The 24,489-nt window shown below is 41.4% G+C and overlaps 1 protein-coding gene across 1 annotated transcript in view; it reads left to right on the top strand.

Moving 5' to 3' along the window:
• The window catches only part of TTLL6 (tubulin tyrosine ligase like 6), a 1,150,444-nt gene that overhangs the window by 295,347 nt on the left and 830,608 nt on the right, over positions 1-24,489 (top strand). Inside the window, exon 4 of the mRNA XM_044055332.1 lies at positions 10,427-10,570. Coding sequence (XP_043911267.1) covers positions 10,427-10,570 — 144 coding nt within the window. The remainder of the gene's footprint in view (positions 1-10,426; positions 10,571-24,489) is intronic.

Below are 24,489 nucleotides of genomic sequence, written 5' to 3'. Positions count from 1 at the left end.
AGGTTGCAGAATATTCAGTCGTAGGTCCTCCCTCTTCTTCACTCAGACACAATTCCTGCTTATCTAATTCTGCAGGCATTGGATTCCATGGCAGCAGCGATCACACTTGCCCCATTCGCAAGATTTCATATGAGACTTCTCTAATGGTTACTTGCAAATCAATGAAATATTCCAGCCCATCCATTGAATCATCCAATTTTCATTTCCAGTCGATGCAAGGACAATCTGTCCTGGTGGATGCACTAAGAGGAGATTCTTCTAAGCTGCCCTTTGTTCCCCCTCAGCCCAAAGCCATAGTGGCCATGGATGCTTCCTAGATGGGGTAGGGGGGATTATCTCAGGAAGACAGTCCAAGGCACTTGGCCCCCTTCAAGGACAATTTGCATAGCAATGTTCTAGAGCTAAGAGCAGTGCTTCTGGCGTTGCAAGGGTTTCACTCTGCCTTACCTCAAGGAATGACAGCTGTACAGCTGGACAACATGTCGGTAGTCTGGTATATAAACAAATGGGGGAAACAAGTCCTACCCTTTGTGTTGAGAAGCTCTTTGAGTGTGGCAATGGGCTATAACTTTAAACTGCTTTCTGATAGAAACACACATCCCGGGGAGTTCAAACGTGATTGCTGACAAACTAAGCAGATGCACCCTCATGCTTCATGAGTGGTCTCTGAACTCCAGAGTTGTGAAGGAGATCTTTCTTTGCTATGGCCAGCCTTGCTGTGTCCTGTTTGCTTTACCCTTGAACAACAAGTTCAGAAGCTACTTTGCCCTGATTCCCCACTCAGGGGAAGTCCCCCAGGGATGCTGTTCTCCACGATTGGCCCCTAGGTCTCCTTTATGCCTTTCCCCTTCCCTCTGATCCCTCTTTTTCTCAAGAAAGCAGCTTGGTTGACAAGCAGAGTGATCCTCATTGCTCCTTACTGGCCTCGACAGATATGGTTTCCTCTCTCTGGCCTCCTCTACTACACCGCCCATGGACTCTGGACCTAGTTCCAGATCTCTTGTCCCACCCCAGGGACTAGTGCACTCTAATATTCAGACTCTGAAGCTGACTGCTTGGTTTATCCTATTTCAGTAGTCACCAGGCATAAGGATATTCCTTCCCCTGTGACACATTTTGTAGGCATCCCATAAACAATCCACCAGGAATCTACCTTAGTAAATGGAAGAGATTTTGTATTTGGGCTTCTGACAATGGTCTGGACCCCTTTTCAGCACCAGTAGAGAAAATTCTGGAGTTTTAGCTGCCCTCTTTAGTATAGGAGCTTCTATTTCTAATATAAAGGTTACCTTGGCAGCAATCTCAAATTTCCATAACCATATTGGGGACCAGCCCTTAATTTCTCATAGACTTTGTAAGGTTTTTCTTAAGGGCACAATCCACTTGAAGCCCCTTTTTAAAGACCCTCTTCCACCATGGGACCTGACTATTGTGTTTCAGTCACTTACTTCACCTCTGTTTGAACCTGCATTGACTTGTAATTTAAAATTCCTTTCTTGGAAGACATTATTTCTTATAACTGCCACTTCGGTAAGGCAAGTCTCCAAATTACAGGCTTTAAATTCTAAAGCTCTTTATTTAGTTTTCCATAGGGGCAGTGTCACCCAGAACAAGCCCTACTTTCCTTCCTAAAGTGATATCAGAGACCAATATCAGCCGGTCCATAGACTTGCCTGTATTCTTCCCAAATTTTTCAAATAAAGGGGAATACTGCCTGCAGCTCCTGGACGTACACAGGCAATTATGCTTCTATCTTGATAGAACTAAACAATTTGGATGATCAGATCAGTTATTTGTATCCTTTGCAAGTGCAACTTTGGGCAAACCACTATGCAAGGTGACTCTATACAAGTGGTTAAGCAACTACATCTCTTTCATTTACACAAATCTTAAGATGAAGCAATCTATGCCAGTCAAGGCACATTCCACCAGATCTGTGGTGATGTCAGCTGTTTTTCATTCCAAAGTTTCCATGTCAGAAATTTGCACAGCTATAACCTGGGCTAGTCCACATACCTTTATTACTCATTACAAATTGGATGTGATCTCCAGAGAGAGCCTCCTTTGGTTGTATGGTCCTCAAGAATATTCTAACATAGGGCCACCCAGGATTTAAAGCAGCTGGGGACTCTGTCCCACAGGTCAAGAATAGATGAAGATTGACAACATCAGATAAAGAAGTTATGTCTTACCATAACATTCCATCTCTGTTGTTGATATTCATATGTTCTTGCGTCCCTCCTGCCAGCCCCCTCCTTTAGACTTCTGGTGAAGCAACATCCTGTCCTGGGTTGTTATAGTTAGGGATACCTTGAACATGGTTTCTGACTTATATTTTACAAAGTCTTCTTCTGTCTAACTGCAAACTCGATCTGACGTAATGTGGAGAGGGGCATTGTGGGTAGACTTGCAGCTCAAGAGATTTTTGGCTCACGCGAGTTATATAACAGCTGGATTGGTTCCAGGGATCAAAACCATAACCCACAGGTCAAGAACAGATGAAGATCAACAGCACAGATGGAACGCTATGGTAAGACATAACTTCTTTTTCCTTCTTGAGTAAAATTCCTACTCTCTAATAGTATGAGGCTAAATATGTGCAGTGCACCTCCTTTTAGACACTACTTCATCCCTGCAACTATCTATCAAGAATTCAGGGTAGCCCCTCTTTAGGAACATATCCTAAGAATGTTGCACTTGTCCAAAAAATCATCTAATAGGGTAATCATTCTGGCTGCCCTTAACTACCAATTTCTTCTATGTGTCTGGATGGGAGCTAGAATAGTGGAAGCACAAGTTTGGGTATGTAAAGTTCCTACAAATCTGGGAAACTATCCTGTTATTATAATCCTTGGACAGCTTTACATCTAAGTATGAAATAGCATCCTTACCTCTATAGTGAGTGAATCGTAAAAACTTAGTAGCGTTAAGATATTCTAAGAAAACTGGAATGGTTTCTAATCCATCCTACCATATAATGCATATATCATCTAGGTACTTGGTGTAAGGGTACCATGAATCTTTAAAGGCACTATTAAATAGAAATTTGTCTTCCCATATTACCATCACTGCATTTGCATACATTGATCCACAGGCTGCACCCATTGCAACACTCCTCTGTTGTAAGGAGTACTGGTTTTCAAAAATAAAAAAAATATTGTGTAGCACTAAATCCAGTAGCTGAAGAAATAAATTCACCTTATTCTGACACGTCAGTTTTTTCATTGAGAAATTCAATAAACCACAAAAGAACTGTGTCATGAGGTATCACTGAGCACAGATCTTTTATGTCTATTGTTAGAAAGAAGGCTGGAAGTAAGTCAGGTAAGTGTCTGCATTGTATTTGCAGGACAGTAATATGAAGTGCTATATCAGAGGAGAAAATAAAATTAGCTAAGGTATATTCATGCATATTTTGGGAAATTATCACAAACTGCAAAACAGTGTTGTGATGAAGAGTGGACATGAACATATGACAGGAAATGCCATTAACAAGGGCCTAAATATGCTGATTGACACAGTGGTGCAGCGAGTAGTGTTACTGTCTGATGTCGATGATGGTGCAGCGAGTAGTGTTACAATCTGATGTCAATGATGGTGCAGCGAGTAGTGTTACTATCTGATGTCAATGATGATGGTGCAGCGAGTAGTGTTACTATCTGATGTCGATGATGGTGCAGCGAGTAGTGTTACTATCTGATGTCGATGATGATGGTGCAGCGAGTAGTGTTACTATCTGATGATGATGATGGTGCAGCGAGTAGTGTTACTATCTGATGTCAATGATGATGGTGCAGTGAGTAGTGTTACTATCTGATGTCGATGATGGTGCAGCGAGTAGTGTTACTATCTGATGTCGATGATGATGGTGCAGCGAGTAGTGTTACTATCTGATGTCGATGATGATGGTGCAGCGAGTAGTGTTACTATCTGATGTCGATGATGGTGCAGCGAGTAGTGTTACTATCTGATGTCGACGATGATGGTGCAGTGAGTAGTGTTACTATCTGATGTCGATGATGATGGTGCAGCGAGTAGTGTTACTATCTGATGTCGATGATGATGGTGCAGCGAGTAGTGTTACTATCTGATGTCGACGATGATGGTGCAGTGAGTAGTGTTACTATCTGATGATGATGATGATGGTGCAGCGAGTAGTGTTACTATCTGATGTTGACTATGATGGTGCAGCGAGCAGTGTTACTATCTGATGTCGATGATGATGGTGCAGTGAGCAGTGTTACTATCTGATGTCGATGATAATGGTGCAGCGAGTAGTGTTACTATCTGATGTCGATGATGATGGTGCAGTGAGTAGTGTTACTATCTGATGTCGACGATGATTTCATCCTAATCTAACAGCAGAAGGACGGACAGAAGGTATGCAGACACTTTCCCACATCATCCTCAATCACCTTTTCCCCATTTTCTACATGATGTTAGGGTGTTGTGTCAGCTGTTACCATCTCTCAGTTTAGCGCCACACTCCTATCTTCTTTGCCAGTCATACCTGACTGCTGCAGGTATTCTCTCACACAATCCATCCACCTCCTTGCTGGACACCCTTGTTTCCTCTTGCCTTCTTCCTGTCTGTCCCAAATCTTCTTCTTCAGATTGTCTTCTTTTCTGCACATGTGCCTGAACCAACATAATCTGTTCTTTTTGACTTTCTCTGCATTTGAAGCTATTTTGCTTTCTGCTCTGATGTCCTTTTTCTTCATCTGTCCCACAGTGTGCATCCTGTACCCTATCTCAGGCACTTCATCTCCATCACCTCCAGTTTCCTCAGTCGCTCTGCCTTTGCTGCCCAGGTTCCTTTTCCTTACAGTAGTACTGATTGCCGCACTGTTTTTAATAACTTCTGTTTCTTTCCTTCTTATTCTTCTCTACTCATACACCTCCTTGACATTTCTATGCCCCTTACAGTAGTACTGATTGCCGCACTGTTTTTAATAACTTTGTTTTCAGCTTTTCTGGTATTCTTCTATCATACACTATCCTTGACATTCTATGCCCCTTACAGTAGTACTGATTGCTGCACTGTTTTTAATAACTTCGTTTTCAGCTTTTCTGGTATTCTTCTATCATACACTATCCTTGACATTCTATGCCCCTTACAGTAGTACTGATTGCTGCACTGTTTTTAATAACTTCGTTTTCAGCTTCTGGTATTCTTCTATCATACACTATCCTTGACATTCTATGCCCCTTACAGTAGTACTGATTGCCGCACTGTATTTAATAACTTAGTTTTCAGCTTTTCTGGTATTCTGCTATCATACACTATCCTTGACATTCTATGCCAGTTGGTTGCTGTCCATCTCATTCTAACTTTGACCTTCTCATTCAGACTTCTCTTGTCCTCAACCCCCAGATACATAAGGCTGTTACCCTGTTCCACTATTTTCCCTTCTATCTCAGTTCTCAGCTTCTGATTTCCCCCATTTGCTACCATTACAAATGTTTTATCTGTACTCAGTTTCATCCCATGTGCTTCACTTTTGCGTTCCATCCTCCCATCCTTTGCTGAAGTTCTTGCTCAGAGTCTGCCTGTAATGCCACATCATCGGTATACAGCAACTCTATTGATCTGTCCCCTCTGATCTGTTTGCTAATGTAGTGGTCTCAGAGCTGGACCCTGATGCACACCCAGTCCCACTGGACCCCCCCCATGAGACTGAACCGTGTTTGTACTTGAGTCATTGGATCCTTTTATATATCCTGCAGTAATTCTACCAATGTTTCTGAGACATTGAACCACCACAGGACTACCCATATTAGCTTTCTTCGGACCTTGTCATATGCTTTCTCCAGGTCTAAGAATTCCCATTTGAACTATTTCCTCATCTCTAGTTTCTTCTCAAGTATTTCTCTCACTGAAAATATTCAGTTGATTGTGCTGCATTCTGATATGGATCTGAACTGTTCACTAGCCGTCTTTGTTTCTACTACTCTCCATATTCATTTGCCAGTTTCCCTGTCCAGAAGTTTCATGCAGTGTGTGTGACAGGAGTTTGATTCCTCTGTACTGCCCACAGCTTTGGATGTCCCCTTTGTTCTTGAACACTGGCACTAGTATGCTTATTCTGCAGTCATCTAGGATATGCTTTTCTCTCCACACTGCTATGTGTACTCCCAGGAGCCATTTGTCCCCCTTCTCACCCAACATCTTGATCATATCTGCTGTGAGCTCATCTGAGCCTGCTGCTTTCCCTGACTTAATTTTCCTTAGTGCTATTCTTACTTCTTCTATGATGACCTTCTCTTCTTCCTCATGCAGAAGCTGCTTGAAATACTCCTCTCACATGCTCTGGATGCCCTGTGCACTGATGAGCACGTTGCTTCTGGCATCCCTGATGGAGGATGTCATACTATCTCCTTTATCCGTCTGTTTTTTGCCTTGCAACCTGACAGAGTCTCTTTGTGCCCTCTACTGAGACACTTTCCAGAAGCTGGTTGAGTGTCGCTGATGCCTTGTTCTTTGCTATTGCAATTCCTATTTTAGCATCTTTGTTAGCCAACCAGTATTCCTTCTTAGACTGGTCTGTCTTTTCTGACTCACTTTTTCCAGCACTCCTTTCTTTTGATATTTTCCTGGATTTCTACATTCCACTACCATCTTTCCTTATGTACCTTATTTCCATACCTGGTTCAGCTGCATATCTGTTCTGTAGTCCTCACACATGCTGTTTTGAAGCACTGCCATTTTTCTTCAACTCCACCTATTCCCTCTTCTTCCTCCTCCTCTTCCTGAGGTGCTAGAGTTCTGAGAAATTCCTCGAACTGTTGTAATTTCTTTCCAATCATTTTCCAAGTCTTCAGCCTAATCTCTGTTGACCTTGGAATCTTCTTTGACCACTGGTTGCAGATTATTGTAGCAACCAGTAGTTTATGTTGTTGTCTGACTGCTTCATTGGCAATGACTTTGCAACCATTGATTCTAAGCTGGAACTCTTTCCTTTCTAGGAGGAGGTCTACCTGAGTTACATAGTCTACTTAACACCGAAAGTGTTATAAGAGACCTTGGGACACAGGTGGACAGTAGCCTCTCCTTTGATAAACACATTGCCACAGTAGTCAGGAAATCCTTCTACGTGGCACACCTCATCACAAAAAGCTTCTCATCCAGGAAAAAAGAGGTCATTGCTCCCCTCTACTCATCACTCATCAGACCCATTATAGAGTACAACACCCCTTTTGGTATGTACTTCACAAGACATCTACAACAACTGGAAGGGCCACAGAAATACCTCACAAAGAGGATTACTCACCTCAAACAGATGCCCTATGTAGACCATCTCAAAACTCCAGCTTTACTCCGTTGCATATCGCCTACTCAGAGGCGATCTCTGCCTAACATACAAAGCTATGTCAAACCCTGAGCTGTTGGACATGCTCCACCTAAAGAAATCCCAATCCCTCCAAGCTACATGCACTAGGGACCTAAACCTTCTCACCACAATAAACAGGACATGCTGGAGGGATAGATTCCTGTTCCAGAGACTTCCCATACTCTGGAACAGACTTCCTATCTATATCAAGCAAAGCTACTCATTAGCTCTCTTCAAGAAAAATCTTGATGATTGGATGGGAAATGAGAAATTCACCCTGGGAATCACCTCTGTGGCTCTGCTCGACAGGGGCACAGGTAATTAATTTTCTTGGGTGGTGAAAGCCAGGGTACCTTTTTGGTTAGGCTTGTATAGGCTCTAGAGCAGATAGCCTAGTACCTACCTATGAATCTATGAACACGACCACTCTTGTATGTGATGTAGTGACTGTCTGTCTTGCTGAACTATGTGTGTTGGCCACCATTAATCCATTTATCTTTCAGATGTCTAGAACGGTGTCTCCTTCTTTTGTCCTGTTGCTCCACTTATGTATTCTACCCAGGCAGTCTTCATATCCTGTTGTGTCTGACAACATTGGTCATTAGGGACACATACACCCTTCTCAGTGTTAACATGGGTCCCTAACATAGGGTTGGAGTTGGCCAGGTACTCATCCCAGTATCATCGACAGATACCCATACCCATTTGGTGACATTAGGCAACACGACTTATCTCACATAGTATTTATATATTTTTGCAAACATTTGTCATCTGAGTTTATTTGAACATTAAGCTTTAGATGCAACTAATTTTTCCTTGAAAGAAAGAAAATGTCTGAATTTTCTTTCCATACATTCTTTGTTGAGGCTATCATTGGATGCAAAGGATGTAAAACAATCTCTTAAAATGTACCTTGGGGCATCTTATGACTTATAAGGAGCTGGCTGTCTTCAGACCATTGGCTTAATTCAGTAACTTCCTCCATTCTTATTCCATTAGAGTCTTGGCTGATTAGAGTTCATTTAAAAGATGGAGGAAAAAGCTCAAAAGGAAGGCAAACTGTTAACAAACAAGAGAGAAATAATCAGTTTGGATGATATAAGATCAGGACTGGGGGTACAGGGAAAGGTGACTAGGGAATTACAGGAGGACCAGGACGGGGGGGGGGGACAGGGAAAGGTGACTAGGGAATTGCAGGAGGACCAGGACTGGGGGGGGACAGGGAAAGGTGACTAGGGAATTGCAGGAGGACCAGGACTGGGGGGGGGACAGGGAAAGGTGACTAGGGAATTACAGGAGGACCAGGACTGGGGGCAGGGAAGGTGACTAGGGAATTACAGGAGGACCAGGACTGGGGGCAGGGAAAGGTGACTAGGGAATTACAGGAGGACCAGGACTGGGGGGGGACAGGGAAAGGTGACTAGGGAATTACAGGAGGACCAGGACTGGGGGGGCAGGGAAAGGTGACTAGGGAATTACAGGAGGACCAGGACTGGGGGCAGGGAAGGTGACTAGGGAATTACAGGAGGACCAGGACTGGGGGGCTAGGGAATTACAGGAGGACCAGGACTGGGGGCAGGAAGGTGACTAGGGAATTACAGGAGGACCAGGACTGGGGGACAGGAAAGGTGACTAGGGAATTACAGGAGGACCAGGACTGGGGGGCAGGGAAAGGTGACTAGGGAATTACAGGAGGACCAGGACTGGGGGACAGGGAAGGTGACTAGGGAATTACAGGAGGACCAGGACTGGGGGGACAGGGAAGGTTGAGGGAATTACAGGAGGACCAGGACTGGGGCAGGGAAAGGTGACTAGGGAATTACAGGAGGACCAGGACTGGGGGGCAGGAAAGGTGACTAGGGAATTACAGGAGGACCAGGACTGGGGGGACAGGGAAGGTGACTAGGGAATTACAGGAGGACCAGGACTGGGGGACAGGGAAAGGTGACTAGGGAATTACAGGAGGACCAGGACTGGGGGGGGGGGGACAGGGAAAGGTGACTAGGGAATTACAGGAGGACCAGGACTGGGGGGGGGGGACAGGGAAAGGTGACTAGGGAATTACAGGAGGACCAGGACTGGGGGTACAGGGAAAGGTGACTAGGGAATTACAGGAGGACCAATGTGTAATGAGAGGCATATGGAGTCCTTTGTCTAGGTTTGTTTTTCAGCTAAGGCTGTCCTTGTTGATTACAGTCAGACATCTGAGGGCATGATAGCAGTGTATAGATGAATATAACTGATCCCCATCTGTTGTAATAGAGCCTCGCCGCACCTCCCTTGCTTTGAAGTCACCAGCCTCCACTACTTTAAATAGTTAAGGCCACAGCCAGCAATGTCTTAGTTTAGTGGGTGTTTGTTTATGGTGGGCTTTGTCATTGCACATGAATAATTTGCAGGGCTGGCCTTGTTGCTCCATCTCATATGAGCAGGTACCTGTTGAAATTTCGAGGATGGTAGCTGTGAGCACGGGAACAGAGGAATGATTAAATGCATGTGTCATGCTGAGGTAGTGTCTAGGAATATTCCTTCTGTTCTGAGGTACAGCAGTCTTAGAGTTAGTATATGTAAGCAGCAAATGTGTAAGGAGCACAGCCTTTCATGCTGTGATTCTGGATGGTTTTGCACTCCACCCACAGTAAAAACATTTGAAAAGTGTTGCAGCAAGTTTTGGAAGTCTTTGTTTTTTATTTGAATCACAGTTTATTTTTTCAGGTGTGGGGGCTTGAAGCATCAGGTCCCGAACATGTGATAGGACGCACATCTGAGTAATGTACCAATAGCATTGGAAGCAGCAGGAATGCAGCAGTCTTTAGTCAGCTAATGCAGAATGGAAATAAGCTGTTATGACAGTAAACATGATTAGAAGCAAAAGTCATTTGAGAAGGCAATGTTTGCCTGGTGTGTAACTAAAGCTCAATATGTAAACATTAGTGCATGGATGGTCGGTAGTAACTACGTCTATACTTTTGTTTTCTGATGCTTGTGTTAATTTGATACAGTATGTCATTACCAGGAGGTAGGAATTTAATTTTAATGTACAGGTGTCTCGTAAGCATTTCTGTCTGACAGTTTCAAATCCATTTTTTATCCAGCCTTTTCTCATTGATGAGTTCAAGTTTGACCTGCGTATTTATGTGCTGGTAACATCGTGTGATCCACTAAGGGTGTTCATGTACAATGAAGGGCTTGCACGATTCGCTACAATGAAATATTCTGATCCATCACATAACAATGTGGTAAGGCACACTATGAATTACTTGCCTGTGTATTGTATACCTCTCTGTCCCTTGTAAGTAAGCGGAATTTTGTTCTTCGTTGAAAGACTTTTTACTGAGTTTTTTGATTAGCATGCTAAGTAGTAAAGTAGAATGGATATCAATCTCACCTCGTTACATACATTAGGTAGACGATAGCATAATAGATACAGACTTACATGATGCAGCGTGATGAAGCCATGATTATGATCCAGGTATTCAGAGTTCAGCTAGTAACACAGGGGCTAGAGGAAGATGGTGAAAGATGAAGTGCTTCAGTAGCTGATGTCAGTCCATGCATTTTTGCGGGAAGGATAGTAATGCTTATAGATGAGCAGTTGACCACTTATGGAGGAGGACAGGTTAGACTTGTGCTTTTAGGTGATGCATGCACTGCTGAGTCAGGAATGATGTTGATGGAAGCACACAAAGCATTCCCCAGCTAGGCAGCATTGTGAGCTAGCCAGACACGTGTGTTGTGAATAGGTAGGATGGGCTGAGGACATCCATGGGAGCAGAACACTATCCCACTCCATAATGCCCAACTCTCTCCTGCAGGGGAAAGAATGGAGCAGTCAGGTCCCCATGGTTTGGAAGGCTGTCGCCCATTCTGAGACTACCTGGTTTACAAATGAGGCAAATGAGGACCAATTGGTCTAGGTCCCATGGGGGGAATTTAAAAACCAAATGAACAAATCCAGTGACAGGAAACAGATAAAAAAACTTTTATTCAATGATAACCACAACGTTTTCAGGCTAATGCCCTTCTTCAGTGTGTATTCAAAGTGCTATTAACTGACATTAATTTATACAAAGTCAAAGCAACATCATGTGACAGCTCCAATCAGAAACTAGAATTAATTAAATATTTTTTGCATGTACTAACTTGACATAAAGATATTTGTTTGAGAGCATTTTTAACATTTTTTAAAAAATATTAAACATTATTAACTCTAAAGTATTAAAACTTTAATTATAATTTTAATGCTTTAAAAGCATTTGTCTCTTCTTCAAAACAGGTTTGAGACTAACAGCTGTATTGATTCCTAAGGGGGAGTCAGCCTGCAACCTCACATTTCATTCATATTGACTTTGTTCCAGCTTAATATTAAGATCTCCACTGCTTTTATTTTTATAGATAACATAATCACCCTGAACAGAAGTTCATGTTCTATTCCTTTTTCTTCTATATGCTTGAGAAGTGAACTTGTGCTAACTTTTCTTTGTATTTCTGACCTATGCACTGTATTGTGGTCATTTAACCTACTTGTGGAATTTCCAATGTAGAAAGCACAGCATTTTAGGCAAGTTGCCATATAGACCACATTTGTAGTGTTACAAACTGCAAAACACCTGAATGTATATTTCATCTTTGTTATAGGGTGGGTGAACTGATTATCCTTCAGTATACCTCTGCAGCATGTGGGTGCACTGATTATCCTTCAGTATACCTCTGCAGCATGTGGGTGCACTGATTATCCTTCAGTATACCTCTGCAGCATGTGGGTGCACTGATTATCCTTCAGTATACCTCTGCAGTATGTGGGTGCACTGATTATCCTTCAGTATACCTCTGCAGCATGTGGGTGCACTGATTATCCTTCAGTATACCTCTGCAGCATGTGGGTGCACTGATTATCCTTCAGTATACCTCTGCAGCATGTGGGTGCACTGATTATCCTTCAGTATACCTCTGCAGCATGTGGGTGCACTGATTATCCTTCAGTATACCTCTGCAGCATGTGGGTGCACTGATTATCCTTCAGTATACCTCTGCAGCATGTGGGTGCACTGATTATCCTTCAGTATACCTCTGCAGCATGTGGGTGCACTGATTATCCTTCAGTATACCTCTGCAGCATGTGGGTGCACTGATTATCCTTCAGTATACCTCTGCAGCATGTGGGTGCACTGATTATCCTTCAGTATACCTCTGCAGCATACACAAGTATAACATGGGAAGGTTCCTACCTCTGCAGCGTACACAAGTATAACATGGGAAGGTTCCTACCTCTGCAGCGTACACAAGTATAACATGGGAAGGTTCCTACCTCTGCAGCGTACACAATTATAACAGGGGAAGGTTCCTATCTCTGCGGCGTACACAATTATAACAGGTGAAGGTTCCTATCTCTGCGGCATACACAATTATAACAGGTGAAGGTTCCTGACATCTGTACTTATTCTGTACTATTGAAATTACAGAATAATGATATTATAAAACAAGTAGACAAGGGTGGTGCAGTAGTAAGATTAAATAGCAGTGACTATAATGCATTTATGTAGAGTGTTTAAATGATGAGACCACATTTACTAGAATTAGTAATACTGATATAGCAAAGCATATGAGTAGGGTGAACGTGCATTTACGAATTACAAATGAATGGTGCTATCACTATTGATTTATTTCATCTATTTTACTGTACCATGTTCAGTTAAACCAGTACTGTATGGCTTGCCCGAGATACATAAAAGTTTGGAACATTCATCAGACCACTAGGGTCTGGAGGTGGATGAACCTCCAGAACCTATATCTATACATCTTTAATTAGTTCTTGGCAATATGTTAATAAAAGTTAGAAGTTATATAAAGGATACTGGTGATTTTTTTAACACAATTGTACCAATGGCATAAGTAACAGGGAAACTGTTTTCATTTCTGTAATGCTTGATATTACAGTAAACTCTCAGTTAACCAGAACCCAAGCAACCATCACTCTCAACCAAGTTGGAAAAAATCAAAGAAATACAGTACAAGTTTCAAGTGTTGCACTTTCTGTTTTCCCTCCAAAGAAACATACCTTATGTTTTTAAGGTTTTATAAAGGAAGATAAAAATAAAGTCCCTCTCTCCCCAACATGAGAACAAGTCAAACCAAACAGTATACAGGACAGTATTAGTCAGGCGTTTAATAGTAACTCTCCAGCAACCAGAAACTACAGTTATCCAGAATCTACCAATCCCCAAGGGTGCCGGTTCACAGAGTTTACTGCAAGCCCCTATTTACAGTTCTCTCCAAAAAGTATGGGATATATGCTCTTCATGATACTGTTAGTCCCTATTTACAGTGCTCCGCAAAGAATATGGGATAGATGCTCTTTGTGATACTGTAAGTCCCTATTTACAGTGCTCCCCAAAGAGCATGGGATAGATGGTCTATATGCTACTGTAAGTCCCTGTTTACAATGATCCCCAAAGAATATGGGATAGATGCTGTATGTGATACTGTAAGTCCCTATTTACAGTGCTCCCCAAAAAGTATGGGATATATGCTCTTCATGATACTGTTAGTCCCTATTTACAGTGTTCTGCAAAGAGTATGGGATAGATGCATTTTGTGACACTGTAAGTCCCTATTTACAATGCTCCCCAAAGAGAATGAGATAGATACTCTTCATGATATTGTAAGTCCCTATTTACAGTGCTCCCCAAAGAGTATGGGATAGATACTCTTAGTGATACTGAAAGTCCCTATTTACAGTGCTCCCCAAGGAGTATGGGAATGATGCTCTACGTGATACTGTAAGTCCCTATTTACAATGCTTCTCAAAGACTATGGGATAGATGCTCTTCATGATACTGTAAGTCCCTATTTACAGTGCTCCCCAAAGAGTATGGGATAGATGCTCTTCATGATACTGTAAGTCTCTATTTACAATGTTCCCCAAAGAGTAAGGGATAGATGCTCTTCATGATACTGTAAGTCCCTATTTACAGTGCTCCCCAAAGAGTATGGGGTAGATGCTCTTCCTGATGCTGTAAGTCCCTATTTACAGAGTTTCCCAAAGAGTATGGGATGGATGCTCTACATGATACTGTAAATCCCAATTTACAGTGCTCCCCAAAGAGTATGGGATAGATGCTCTATGTGATACTGTAAGTCTCTACAGTTCTCCCAAAGAGTATGGGATAGATGCTCTATGTGATACTGTAAGTCCCTATTTACAGTGCTTCCCAAAGAGTATAGGATAGATGCTTTTCATGATACTGTAAGTCTCTATTTACAGTGCTCCCCAAGGAGTATGGGAATGATGCTCTACGTGATACTGTAAGTCCCTATTTACAATGCTTCTCAGAGTATGGGATAGATGTTCTTTGTGATACTGTAAGTCCCCATTTACAGTGCTTCCCAAAGAGTATAGGATAGATGCTCTTTGTGATACTGTAAGTCCCTATTAACAGTGCTCCCAAAAGAGTATGGGATAGATGCTCTATGTGATACTGCAAGTCCCTATTTACATTGCTCCCCAAAGAATATGGGATAGATGATCTATGTGTGATACTGTAAGTCCCTGTTTACATTGCTCCCCAATGAGTATGGGATAGACACTCTTCGTGATACTGTAAGTCTCTATTTACAGTCCTCCCCAAAGAGTATGGGATAGATGCTCTTCGTGATACTGTAAGTCCCTATTTACAGTGCCCCCCAAAGAGTATGGGATAAATGCTCTTCATGATACTGCAAGTCTCTATTTACAGTGCTCCCCAAAGATTGGGATAGATGCTATATGTAATACTGTAGGTCCATATTTACAGTGCTACCCAAAGAGGATGGGATAGAGGCTCTTCGTGATACTGTATGTCCCTATTTACAGTGCTCCCCAAGGAGTATGGGATAGATAATCTTCCTGATACTGTAAGTCCCTATTTATTGTGCTCCACAAAGAGTTTGGGATAGATGCTCTTTGTGGTATTATAAGTCCCTATTTACAGTGCTCCCCAAAGAGTATGGGATAGATGCTCCACGTGATACTGCAAGTCCCTATTTACAATGCTCCCCAAAGAGTATGGGATAGATGCTCCTCTTGATACTGTAAGTCCCATTTTACAGTGCTCCCCAAAGAGTATGGGACAGATGCTGTTCGTGATACTGTAAGCCCCTAGTTACAGTTCTTCCCAAAGAGTATGAGATAGATGCTCTTCATTGTACTATAAGTCCCAATTTACAGTGCTCCCCAAAGAGTATTGGATAGATCCTTTACATGATACTGTAAGTCCTTATTTACAGTGCTCCCCAAAGAGTATAGGGTAGATGCTTTTCATGATACTGTAAGTCCCTGTTTACAGTGCTCCCCAAAGAATATGTGATAGCTGCTCTACGTGATACTGTAAGTCCCAATTTACAGTGCTCCCCAAAGAGTATTGGATAGATGCTGTTCGTGATACTGTAAGTCCCTATTTACAGTGCTCCCCAAAGAGTATGGGATAGATACTCTACGTAATACTGTAATTCACTATTTCCAGTGATCCCCAAAGAGTATTGGATAGATGTTCGTGATACTGTAAGTCCTTATTTACAATGATCCCGAAAGAGTATGGGATAGATGCTCTTCGCGATGCTGTAAGTCCCTATTTAAAGTTCTTCCCAAAGAATTTGGGATAGATGCTCTACGTGATACTGTAAGTCCCTATTTACAATGATCCCCAAAGAGTATGGGATAGATGCTCTACGTGATACTGTAAGTCCCTATTTACAGTGCTTTCCAAAAAGTATGGGATAGATGCTTTACGTGATAATGTAAGTCCCTATTTACAGTGCTCCCCAAAGAGTAAGGGATAGATTATATTCCTGATACAGTAAGTCCCTATTTACAATACTCCCCAAAGAGTATGGGATAGATGCTCTTCGTGATACTGTAATTCCCTATTTACAATGATCACCAAAGATTATGGAATAGATGTTCTATGTGATATTGTATGTCCGTATTTACAGTGCTCCCCAAAGAGTATGGGATAGATGCTGTTTGTGATACTGTAAGTCCCTGTTTACAGTGCTCCATAAAGAGTATGGGATAGGTGCTCTTCGTGTTACTGTAAGTCCCTATTTACAGTGCTCCACAGAGTATGGGATAGATGCTCTAAGTGATACTGTAAGTCCCTGTTTACAGTGCTCCCCAAAGAATATGGGATAGGTGCTCTTCGTGATACTGTAAGTCCCAGTTTACAGTGCTCCCCAAAAAGTATGGGATACATGCTCTTCGTGATACTGTAAGTCCCTATTTACAATGCTCCCCAAAGAGTATTGGATACATGTTCTGCATGATACTGTAAGTCCCGATTTACAGTGTTCCCCAAAGATTATGGGATAAATGGTCTACATGATACTGTAAGGCCCTATTTTAAGTGCTCCCCAAAGACTATGGTATATATGCTCTACGTGATGCTGTTAGTACCTATTTACAGTAATCTCCAAAGAGCATGGGGTAGATGCTTTTTGTGATATTGTAAGTCAATATTTACAATGCTCCCCAAAGAGTATGGCATAGATGCTCTTCATAATAGTGTAAGTTCCTATTTACATGGATCCCCAAAGAGAGTGGGATAGATGCTTTACATGATACTGTAATACCCTATTTACAGTGCTCCCCAAAGAGTATATGATAGATTCTCTTCATGATACTTTGAGTCACTGTTTAGTGCTCCCCAAAGAGTATGGGATAGATGCTCTTCGCGATACTGTAATTCCCTATTTAAATTGCTCCCAAAAAGGTATGGGATAGATACTCTACGTGATTCTGTAAGTCCCTATTTACAGTGATCCCCAAAGAGTATGGGATAGATACTCTATAGATTCTGTAAGTCCATATTTACAGTGCTCCCCAAAGAGTATGGAATAGATACTCAACGTGATACTGTAATTCCTTATTTACAGTGCTTCCCAAAGAGTATGGGATAGATGCTCTTCATGATACTGTAAGTCAATATTTACAATGCAACCCAAAGAGTATGGGATAGTGCTGTTCATGATACTGCAAGTCCGTATTTACAATGATCCCCAAAGAGTATGGGATAGATGCTCTATGTTATACTGTAAGTCCCTATTTACAGTGCTCCCCAAAGAGTATAAGATAAATGCTCTTCATGACACTGAGTCGCTATTTACAGTGATCCGGAAAGAGTATGCGATAGATGCTCTTCATGATACTATAATTCCTCATTTACATTGCTCCCCAAAGAGTATGGGATAGATGCTCTACGTAATACTGTAAGTCCATATTTACAATGCTCCCCAAAGAGTATGGAATAGATGCTCTTCATGATACTGTAAGTCCCTATTTACAATGTTTCCCAACGAGTATGGGACAGTTGCTCTTTGTGATACTGTAAGTCCCTATTTACAATGATCCCCAAAGAGTATGTGATAGATGCTCTTTGTGATACTGTAAGTCCCTATTTACAGTGCTCCCCAAAGAGTATAGGGTAGATGCTTTTGATGATACTGTGAGTCCCTATTTACAGTGCATCCCAGCAGTATGGAATAGATGCTCTTCATGAGACTAATTCCTTACTTACATTGCTCCCCAAAGAGTATGGATAGAGGCTCTACATGATACTGTAAGTCCCTATTTACAGTGCTCTCCAAAGAGAATGGGATAGATGCTCTACATGATACTGTAAGTCCCTATTTACAATGCTCCCCAAACAGTATGGGAAAGATCCTCTTCGTGATACTGTAAGGCACTGTTTACAATGATCCCCAAAGAGTATGGGAAGATGCTCTATGTGATACTATAAGTCCCCATTTACAATGATCCAAAAAGAGTATGGGATAATTACTCTTCATGATACTGTAAGTCTCTATTTACAGTGCTCCCCAAAGAGTATGGGAAAGATGCTTTGCTTGATACTGTAAATCCCTATTTACAGTGTTCCCCAAAGAGTATGGGATAGGTGCTCTACATGATACTATAAGTCCCAATTTACAGTGCTCCCCTAAGAGTATGGGATAGATGCTCTTTGTGATACTGTTAGTCCCTATTTACAGTGCTCCCCAAAGAGTATGGGAAAGATGCTTTGCTTGATACTGTAAGTCCCTATTTACAGTGCTCCCCAAAGAGAATTGGATAGATGTTTTTCATGATACTGTAAGTCCATATTTATAATGCTCCCCAAAGTGTATGGGATAGATGCTCTTAGTGATACTGTAAGTCCCTATTTACAATGATCCCCAAAAAGTATGGGATAAATACTCTATGCGATACTGTAAGTCCCTATTTACAGTGCTCCCCAAAGAGTATAGGATAGATGCTCTTCATGATACTGTGAGTCCCTATTTACAGTGCTCCCCAAACAGTATGGAATAGATGCTCTTCGTGAGACTAATTCCTTATTTACATTGCTCCCTAAAGAGTATGGGATAGAGGCTCTACATGATTCTGTAAGTCACTATTTATGGTGATCTCCAAAGAGAATGGGATAGATGCTCTACATGATACTGTAAGTCCTTATTTACAATGTTCCCCAAAGAGTATGGGAAATATGCTCTTCATGATACTGTAAGGCACTGTTTACAATGATCCCCAAAGAGTATGGGATAGATGCTCTATATGATACTGTAAGTCTCCATTTACAATGATCCGAAAAGAGTATGGGATAGGTACTCTTCATGATACTGTAAGTCTCTATTTACAGTGCTCCCCAAAGAGTATGGGATAGATGCCCTTCGTGATACTGTAAGTCCCTATTTACAATGCTCCCCAAAGAGTATGGGATAGATGGTCTATGATACTGTAAGTCCCTATTTACAGTGCTCCCAAAAGAGTATGGGATAGATGCTCGTTGGGATACTGTAAGTCCATATTTACATTGCTCCCCAAGGAATATGCGATAGATGCTCTTCGCAATACTGTAAGTCCTTATTTACAACGATCCACAAAGAGTATGGGATAGATGCTCTTTGAGATACTGTAAGTCCCTATTTACTGTGCTCCCCAAAGGGTATGGGATAAATGCTTTTTGTGATTCTGTAAGTCCTCCTTTACAGTGCTCCCCAAAAAGTATGAGATAGATGCTCTTTGTGATACTGTAAGTCTTTATCTACAGTGCCCCACAAAGATTATGGAATAGATGCTGTTCATGATACTGTAAGTCCCTATTTACAGTGCTCCCCAAAGAGTATGGGATAGATGCTGTTTGTGATACTGTAAGCCCCTATTTACAGTGCTCCACAAAGAGTATGGGATAGATGCTCTCCATGATACTATAAGTCCCTATTTACAATGATCCCGAAAGAGTATGGGATAGATGCTCTTAGAGATGCTGTAAGTCCCTATTTACAATTCTCCCCAAAGAGTATGGGATAGATGCTCTACGTGATACTGTAAGTCCCTATTTACAATGATCCACAAAGAGTATGGGATAAGTGCTCTACGTGATGCTGTAAGTCCCTATTTACAGAGCTCCCCAAATAGTATGGAATAGATACTCAACGTGATACTGTAATTCCGTATTTACAGTGCTTCCCAAAGAGTATGGGATAGATGCTCTTCATGATACTGTAAGTCAGTATTTACAATGCAACCCAAAGAGTATGGGATAGTGCTCTTCATGATACTGAAAGTCCCTATTTACAATGATCCCCAAAGAGTATGGGATAGATGCTCTACATTATACTGTAACTCCCTATTTACAGTGCTCCCCAAAGCGTATAAGATAAATGCTCTTCATGATACTTTGAGTCACTATTTACAGTGATCCGGAAAGAGTATGCGATAGATGCTCTTCATGATACTATAATTCCTTATTTTCATTGCTCCCCAAAGAGTATGGGATAGATGCTCTACATGATACTGTAATACCCTATTTACAGTGCTCCCCAAAGAGTATATGATAGGTTGTCTTCATAATACTGTGAGTCCCTGTTTACAGTGCTCCCCAAAGAGTATGTGATAGATGCCCTACACGATACTGTAATTCCTTATTTAAATTGCTGCCAAAAGAGTATGGGATAGATGCTCTACGTGATTCTGTAAGTCCCTATTTACAGTGATCCCCAAAGAGTATGGGATAGATACTCTACGTGATTTAAGTCCCTATTTACAGTGCTCCCCAAAGAGTATGGGATAGATAGTCAATGTGATACTGTAATTCCTTATTTACAGTGCTTTATAAAGAGTATGGGATAGATGCTCTTCGTGATACTGTAAGTCAATATTTACAATGCAACCCAAAGAGTATGGGATACATACTCTATGTGATACTGTAAGTCCCTATTTACAGTGCTCCCCAAAGAGTATAGGATAAATGCTCTTCATGATACTGTGAGTCGCTATTTACAGTGATCACGAAAGAGTATGAGATAGATGCTCTTCATGATACTATAATTCCTTGGGAGGGTGGCCTAATGGTTAAGGTGTTTGCCTTACAAATGCAAGGTGCAGCATTTGAGTCTCACAAGGGATAATTGGCTAAGCTTAAAATGGATCGAAAGGACAGTTAGCTTAGTACTAACCTATGAACCTAAGAAAAGGCTCATTGACTTTTTGAGGGTTGGGAGGGTGGCCTAATGGTTAAGGTGTTTGCCTCACAAACACAAGGTGCAGGGTTTGAGTCTCACAAGGGATAATTGGCTAGGCTTAAAATGGCTCACAAGAGCAGTTAGCTTAGTACTAACCTATGAACCTATGAACCTATTTACATTGCTCCCCAAAGAGTATGGGATAGATGATCTTCATGATACTGTAAGTCCCTATTTACAGTGTTTCCCAAAGAGTATGGGACATATGCTCTTTGTGATATTGTAAGTCCCTATTTACAATGATCCCCAAAAAGTATGGGATAGATGCTCTTTCTGATACTGTAAGTCCCTATTTACAGTGCTCTCCAAAGAGTATGGGATAGATGCTCTTCATGATACTGTATGTCCCTATTTACAGTGCTCCCCAAAGAGTATGGGATAGATGCTTTTCATGATAGTGTAAATCCCTATTTACGGTGCTCCCAAAAAAGTATGGGATAGATGCTCTACTTGATAAAGTCCCTATTTAAAATGCTCCCCAAAGTGTATGGGATAGATGCTCTTCGTGATACTGTAAGTCCCTATTTACAATGATCCCCAAAGAGTATGGGATATATGCTCTACATGATACTGTAAGTCCCTTTTTTACAGTGCTCCCAAAAGGTTATGGGATAGATACTATTTGCGATACTGTAAATCCCTATTTACAATGATTCCTAAAGTGTATGGACTAGATGCTTTTCATGATACTGTAAGTCTCTATTTACAGTGCTCCCCAAAGAGTATGGGATAAATACTCTTCATGATACTGTAAGTCCCTATTTATAGCACTCCCCAAATAGCATAGGATAGATGCTCTTCATGATACTTTAAGTCCCTATTTACAGTGCTCCTCAAAGAGTATGGAATAGATGCTCTATGTGATACTGTAAGTCCGTATTTACAGTGCTCCCCAAAAAGTATGGGATATTTGCTATTTGTGATACTTTAAGTCCGTATTTACAATGATCCCGAAAGAGTATGGGATGGATCCGCTTCATGATACTGTAAATCCCTATTTACAGTGCTCCCCAAAGAGTATAGGACAGATGCTCTTTGTGATACTGTAGGTCTCTGTTTACAGTGCTCCCCAAAGAGTATGGGATAGCTACTTTTCGTGATTTTGTAAGTTCCCCTTTACAGTGCTGCCATAAGAGTATCAGATGCTCTTTATGATACTGTAAGTCTTTATTTACAGTGCCCCACAAAGTGTATGGGACAGATGCTCTTCATAATATTGTAAGTCCATATTTACAATGCTCCCCAAAAGTATCGGATAGATGCTGCTCATAATACTTTAAGTTCCTGTTTACAGTGCTCCTCAAAGCATATGGGATAGATGCTCTACGTTATACTGTAATTCCCTATTTCCCGTGATCCCAAAAGAGTATGTGATAGATGCTCTTCGTGATACTGTAAGGCCTTATTTACAATGATCCCCAAAGAGTATGGGATAGACGCTCTACGTGATACTGTAAGTCCCTATTTACAGTGCTTTCCAAGAAGTATGGAATAGATGCTCTACGTGATAATGTAAGTCCCTATTTACAGTGCTCCTCAAAGAGAATGGGATAGATGCTCTTCATGATACTGTAAGTCCCTAATTAAAGTGCTCCCCAAAGAGTATGATATAGATGCTCTACGTGATAATGTAAGTCCCTATTTACAATGCTCCCCAAAGAGTATGGCATAGATCCTCTTCGTGATACTGTAGGCCCTTTTACAGTGCTCCCAAAAAAGTATGGGATAGATGCTCTTCGTGATACTGTAAGTCCCTATTTACAGTGCTCCCCAAAGAGTATGGGATAGATGCTCTTCCTAATGCTGTAAGTCCCTATTTACAGTGCTTCCCAATGAGTATGGGATACATGCTCTTCATGATACTTTAAGTCCCTATTTACAATGCTCCCCAAAGATTATGGGATTGATGGTCTACGTGATACTGTAAGTCCCTGTTTACAGTGCTCCCCAAAGAGTATTTGATAGATACTGTACGTGATACTGTAAGGCACTATTTGAAGTGCTCCCCAAAGAGTATGGCATAGATGTTCTACATGATACTGTAATACCCTATTTACAGTGCTCCCCAAAGAGTATGGGATAGATGCACTTCATGATACTGTAATTCCCCATTTAAATTGCTCCAAAAAGAGTATGGGATAGATGCTCTACATGATTCTGTATGCCCCTATTTAGTGCTCCCCAAAGAGTATGGGACAGATGCTCTTCATAATATTGCAAGTCCCTATTTACAGTGCTCCCCAAAGAGTATGGGATAGATGCTGTTCGTGATACTGTAAGTCCCTATTTCCAGTGATCCCCAAAGAGTATGGGATAGGTGCTCTTCATGATACTGTAAGTCCCTAATTAAAGTGCTCCCCAAATAGTATGATATAGATGCTCTACATGATAATGTAAGCCCCTATTTACAATGCTCCCCAAAGAGTATGGCATAGATGCTCTTCGTGATACTGTAGGCCCCTATTTACAGTGCTCCCCAAAGAGTATGGGAAAGATGCTCTTCATGATACTGTAAGTCCCTATTTACAGTGCTCCCCAAAGAGTATGGAATAGTTACTCAATGTGATACTGTAATTCCTTATTTACAGTGCTTCCCAAAGAGTATGGGATAGATGCTGTTCATGATACTATAAGTCCCCATTTACAATGATCCAAAAAGAGTATGGGATAAGTACTCTTCATGATACTGTAAGTCCCTATTTACAGTGCTCCCCAAAGAGTATAGGATAGATGCTCTTCATGAGACTGTAATTCCTTATTTACATTGCTCCCCAAAGAGTATGGGATAGAGGCTCTACATGATACTGTAAGTCACTATTTACGGTGATCTCCAAAGAGAATGGGATAGATGCTCTATGTGATACTGTAAGTCCCTATTTATAACCATCCACAAAGAGTATGGGATAGATGCTTTGTGATACTGTAAGTAGCTATTTACAGTGCTCCCAAAGAATATGGGATAGATGCTCTTTGTGATACTGTAAGTCCCTAATTACAGTGCTCCCCAAAGGGTATGGGATAAATGCTTTTTGTGATTCTAAGTCCTCCTTTGCAGTGCTCCACAAAAAGTATGGGATAGATGCTCTTTGTGATACTGTAAGTCTTTATCTACAGTGCCACACAAAGATTATGGAATAGATGCTTTTCATGATACTGTAAGTCCCTATTTACAGTGCTCCGCAAAGAGTATGGGATAGATGCTGTTCGTGATACTGTAAGCCCCTATTTACAGTGCTCCGCAAAGAGTATGGGATAGATGCTCTCTGTGATACTGTAAGTCCCTATTTACAATGACCCCAAAAGAGTATGGGATAGATGCTCTTCGAGATGCTGTAAGTCCCTATTTACAATTCTCCCCAAAGAGTATGGGATAGATGCTCTACGTGATACTGTAAGTCCCTATTTGCAATGATCCCCAAAGAGTATGGGATAGATGCTCTACGTGATACTGTAAGTCCCTATTTACAGTGCTCCCCAAACAGTATGGGAAGCACTGTAAATAAGGAATTACAGTATCACGGTGAGTATCTATTCCAAAGAGTATGGGATAGATGCTCTTCATGATACTGTAAGTCAATATTTACAATGCAACCCAAAGAGTATG

Source organism: Protopterus annectens, chromosome 13.part0 (genome assembly GCF_019279795.1).
Source record: "Protopterus annectens isolate FY-2018-M chromosome 13.part0, PAN1.0, whole genome shotgun sequence".
NCBI classification, from domain to species: domain Eukaryota; kingdom Metazoa; phylum Chordata; order Ceratodontiformes; family Protopteridae; genus Protopterus; species Protopterus annectens.
The sequence above is the reverse complement of the archived record's forward strand: the minus strand, read 5'-3'. Positions and strand labels throughout refer to the sequence as shown.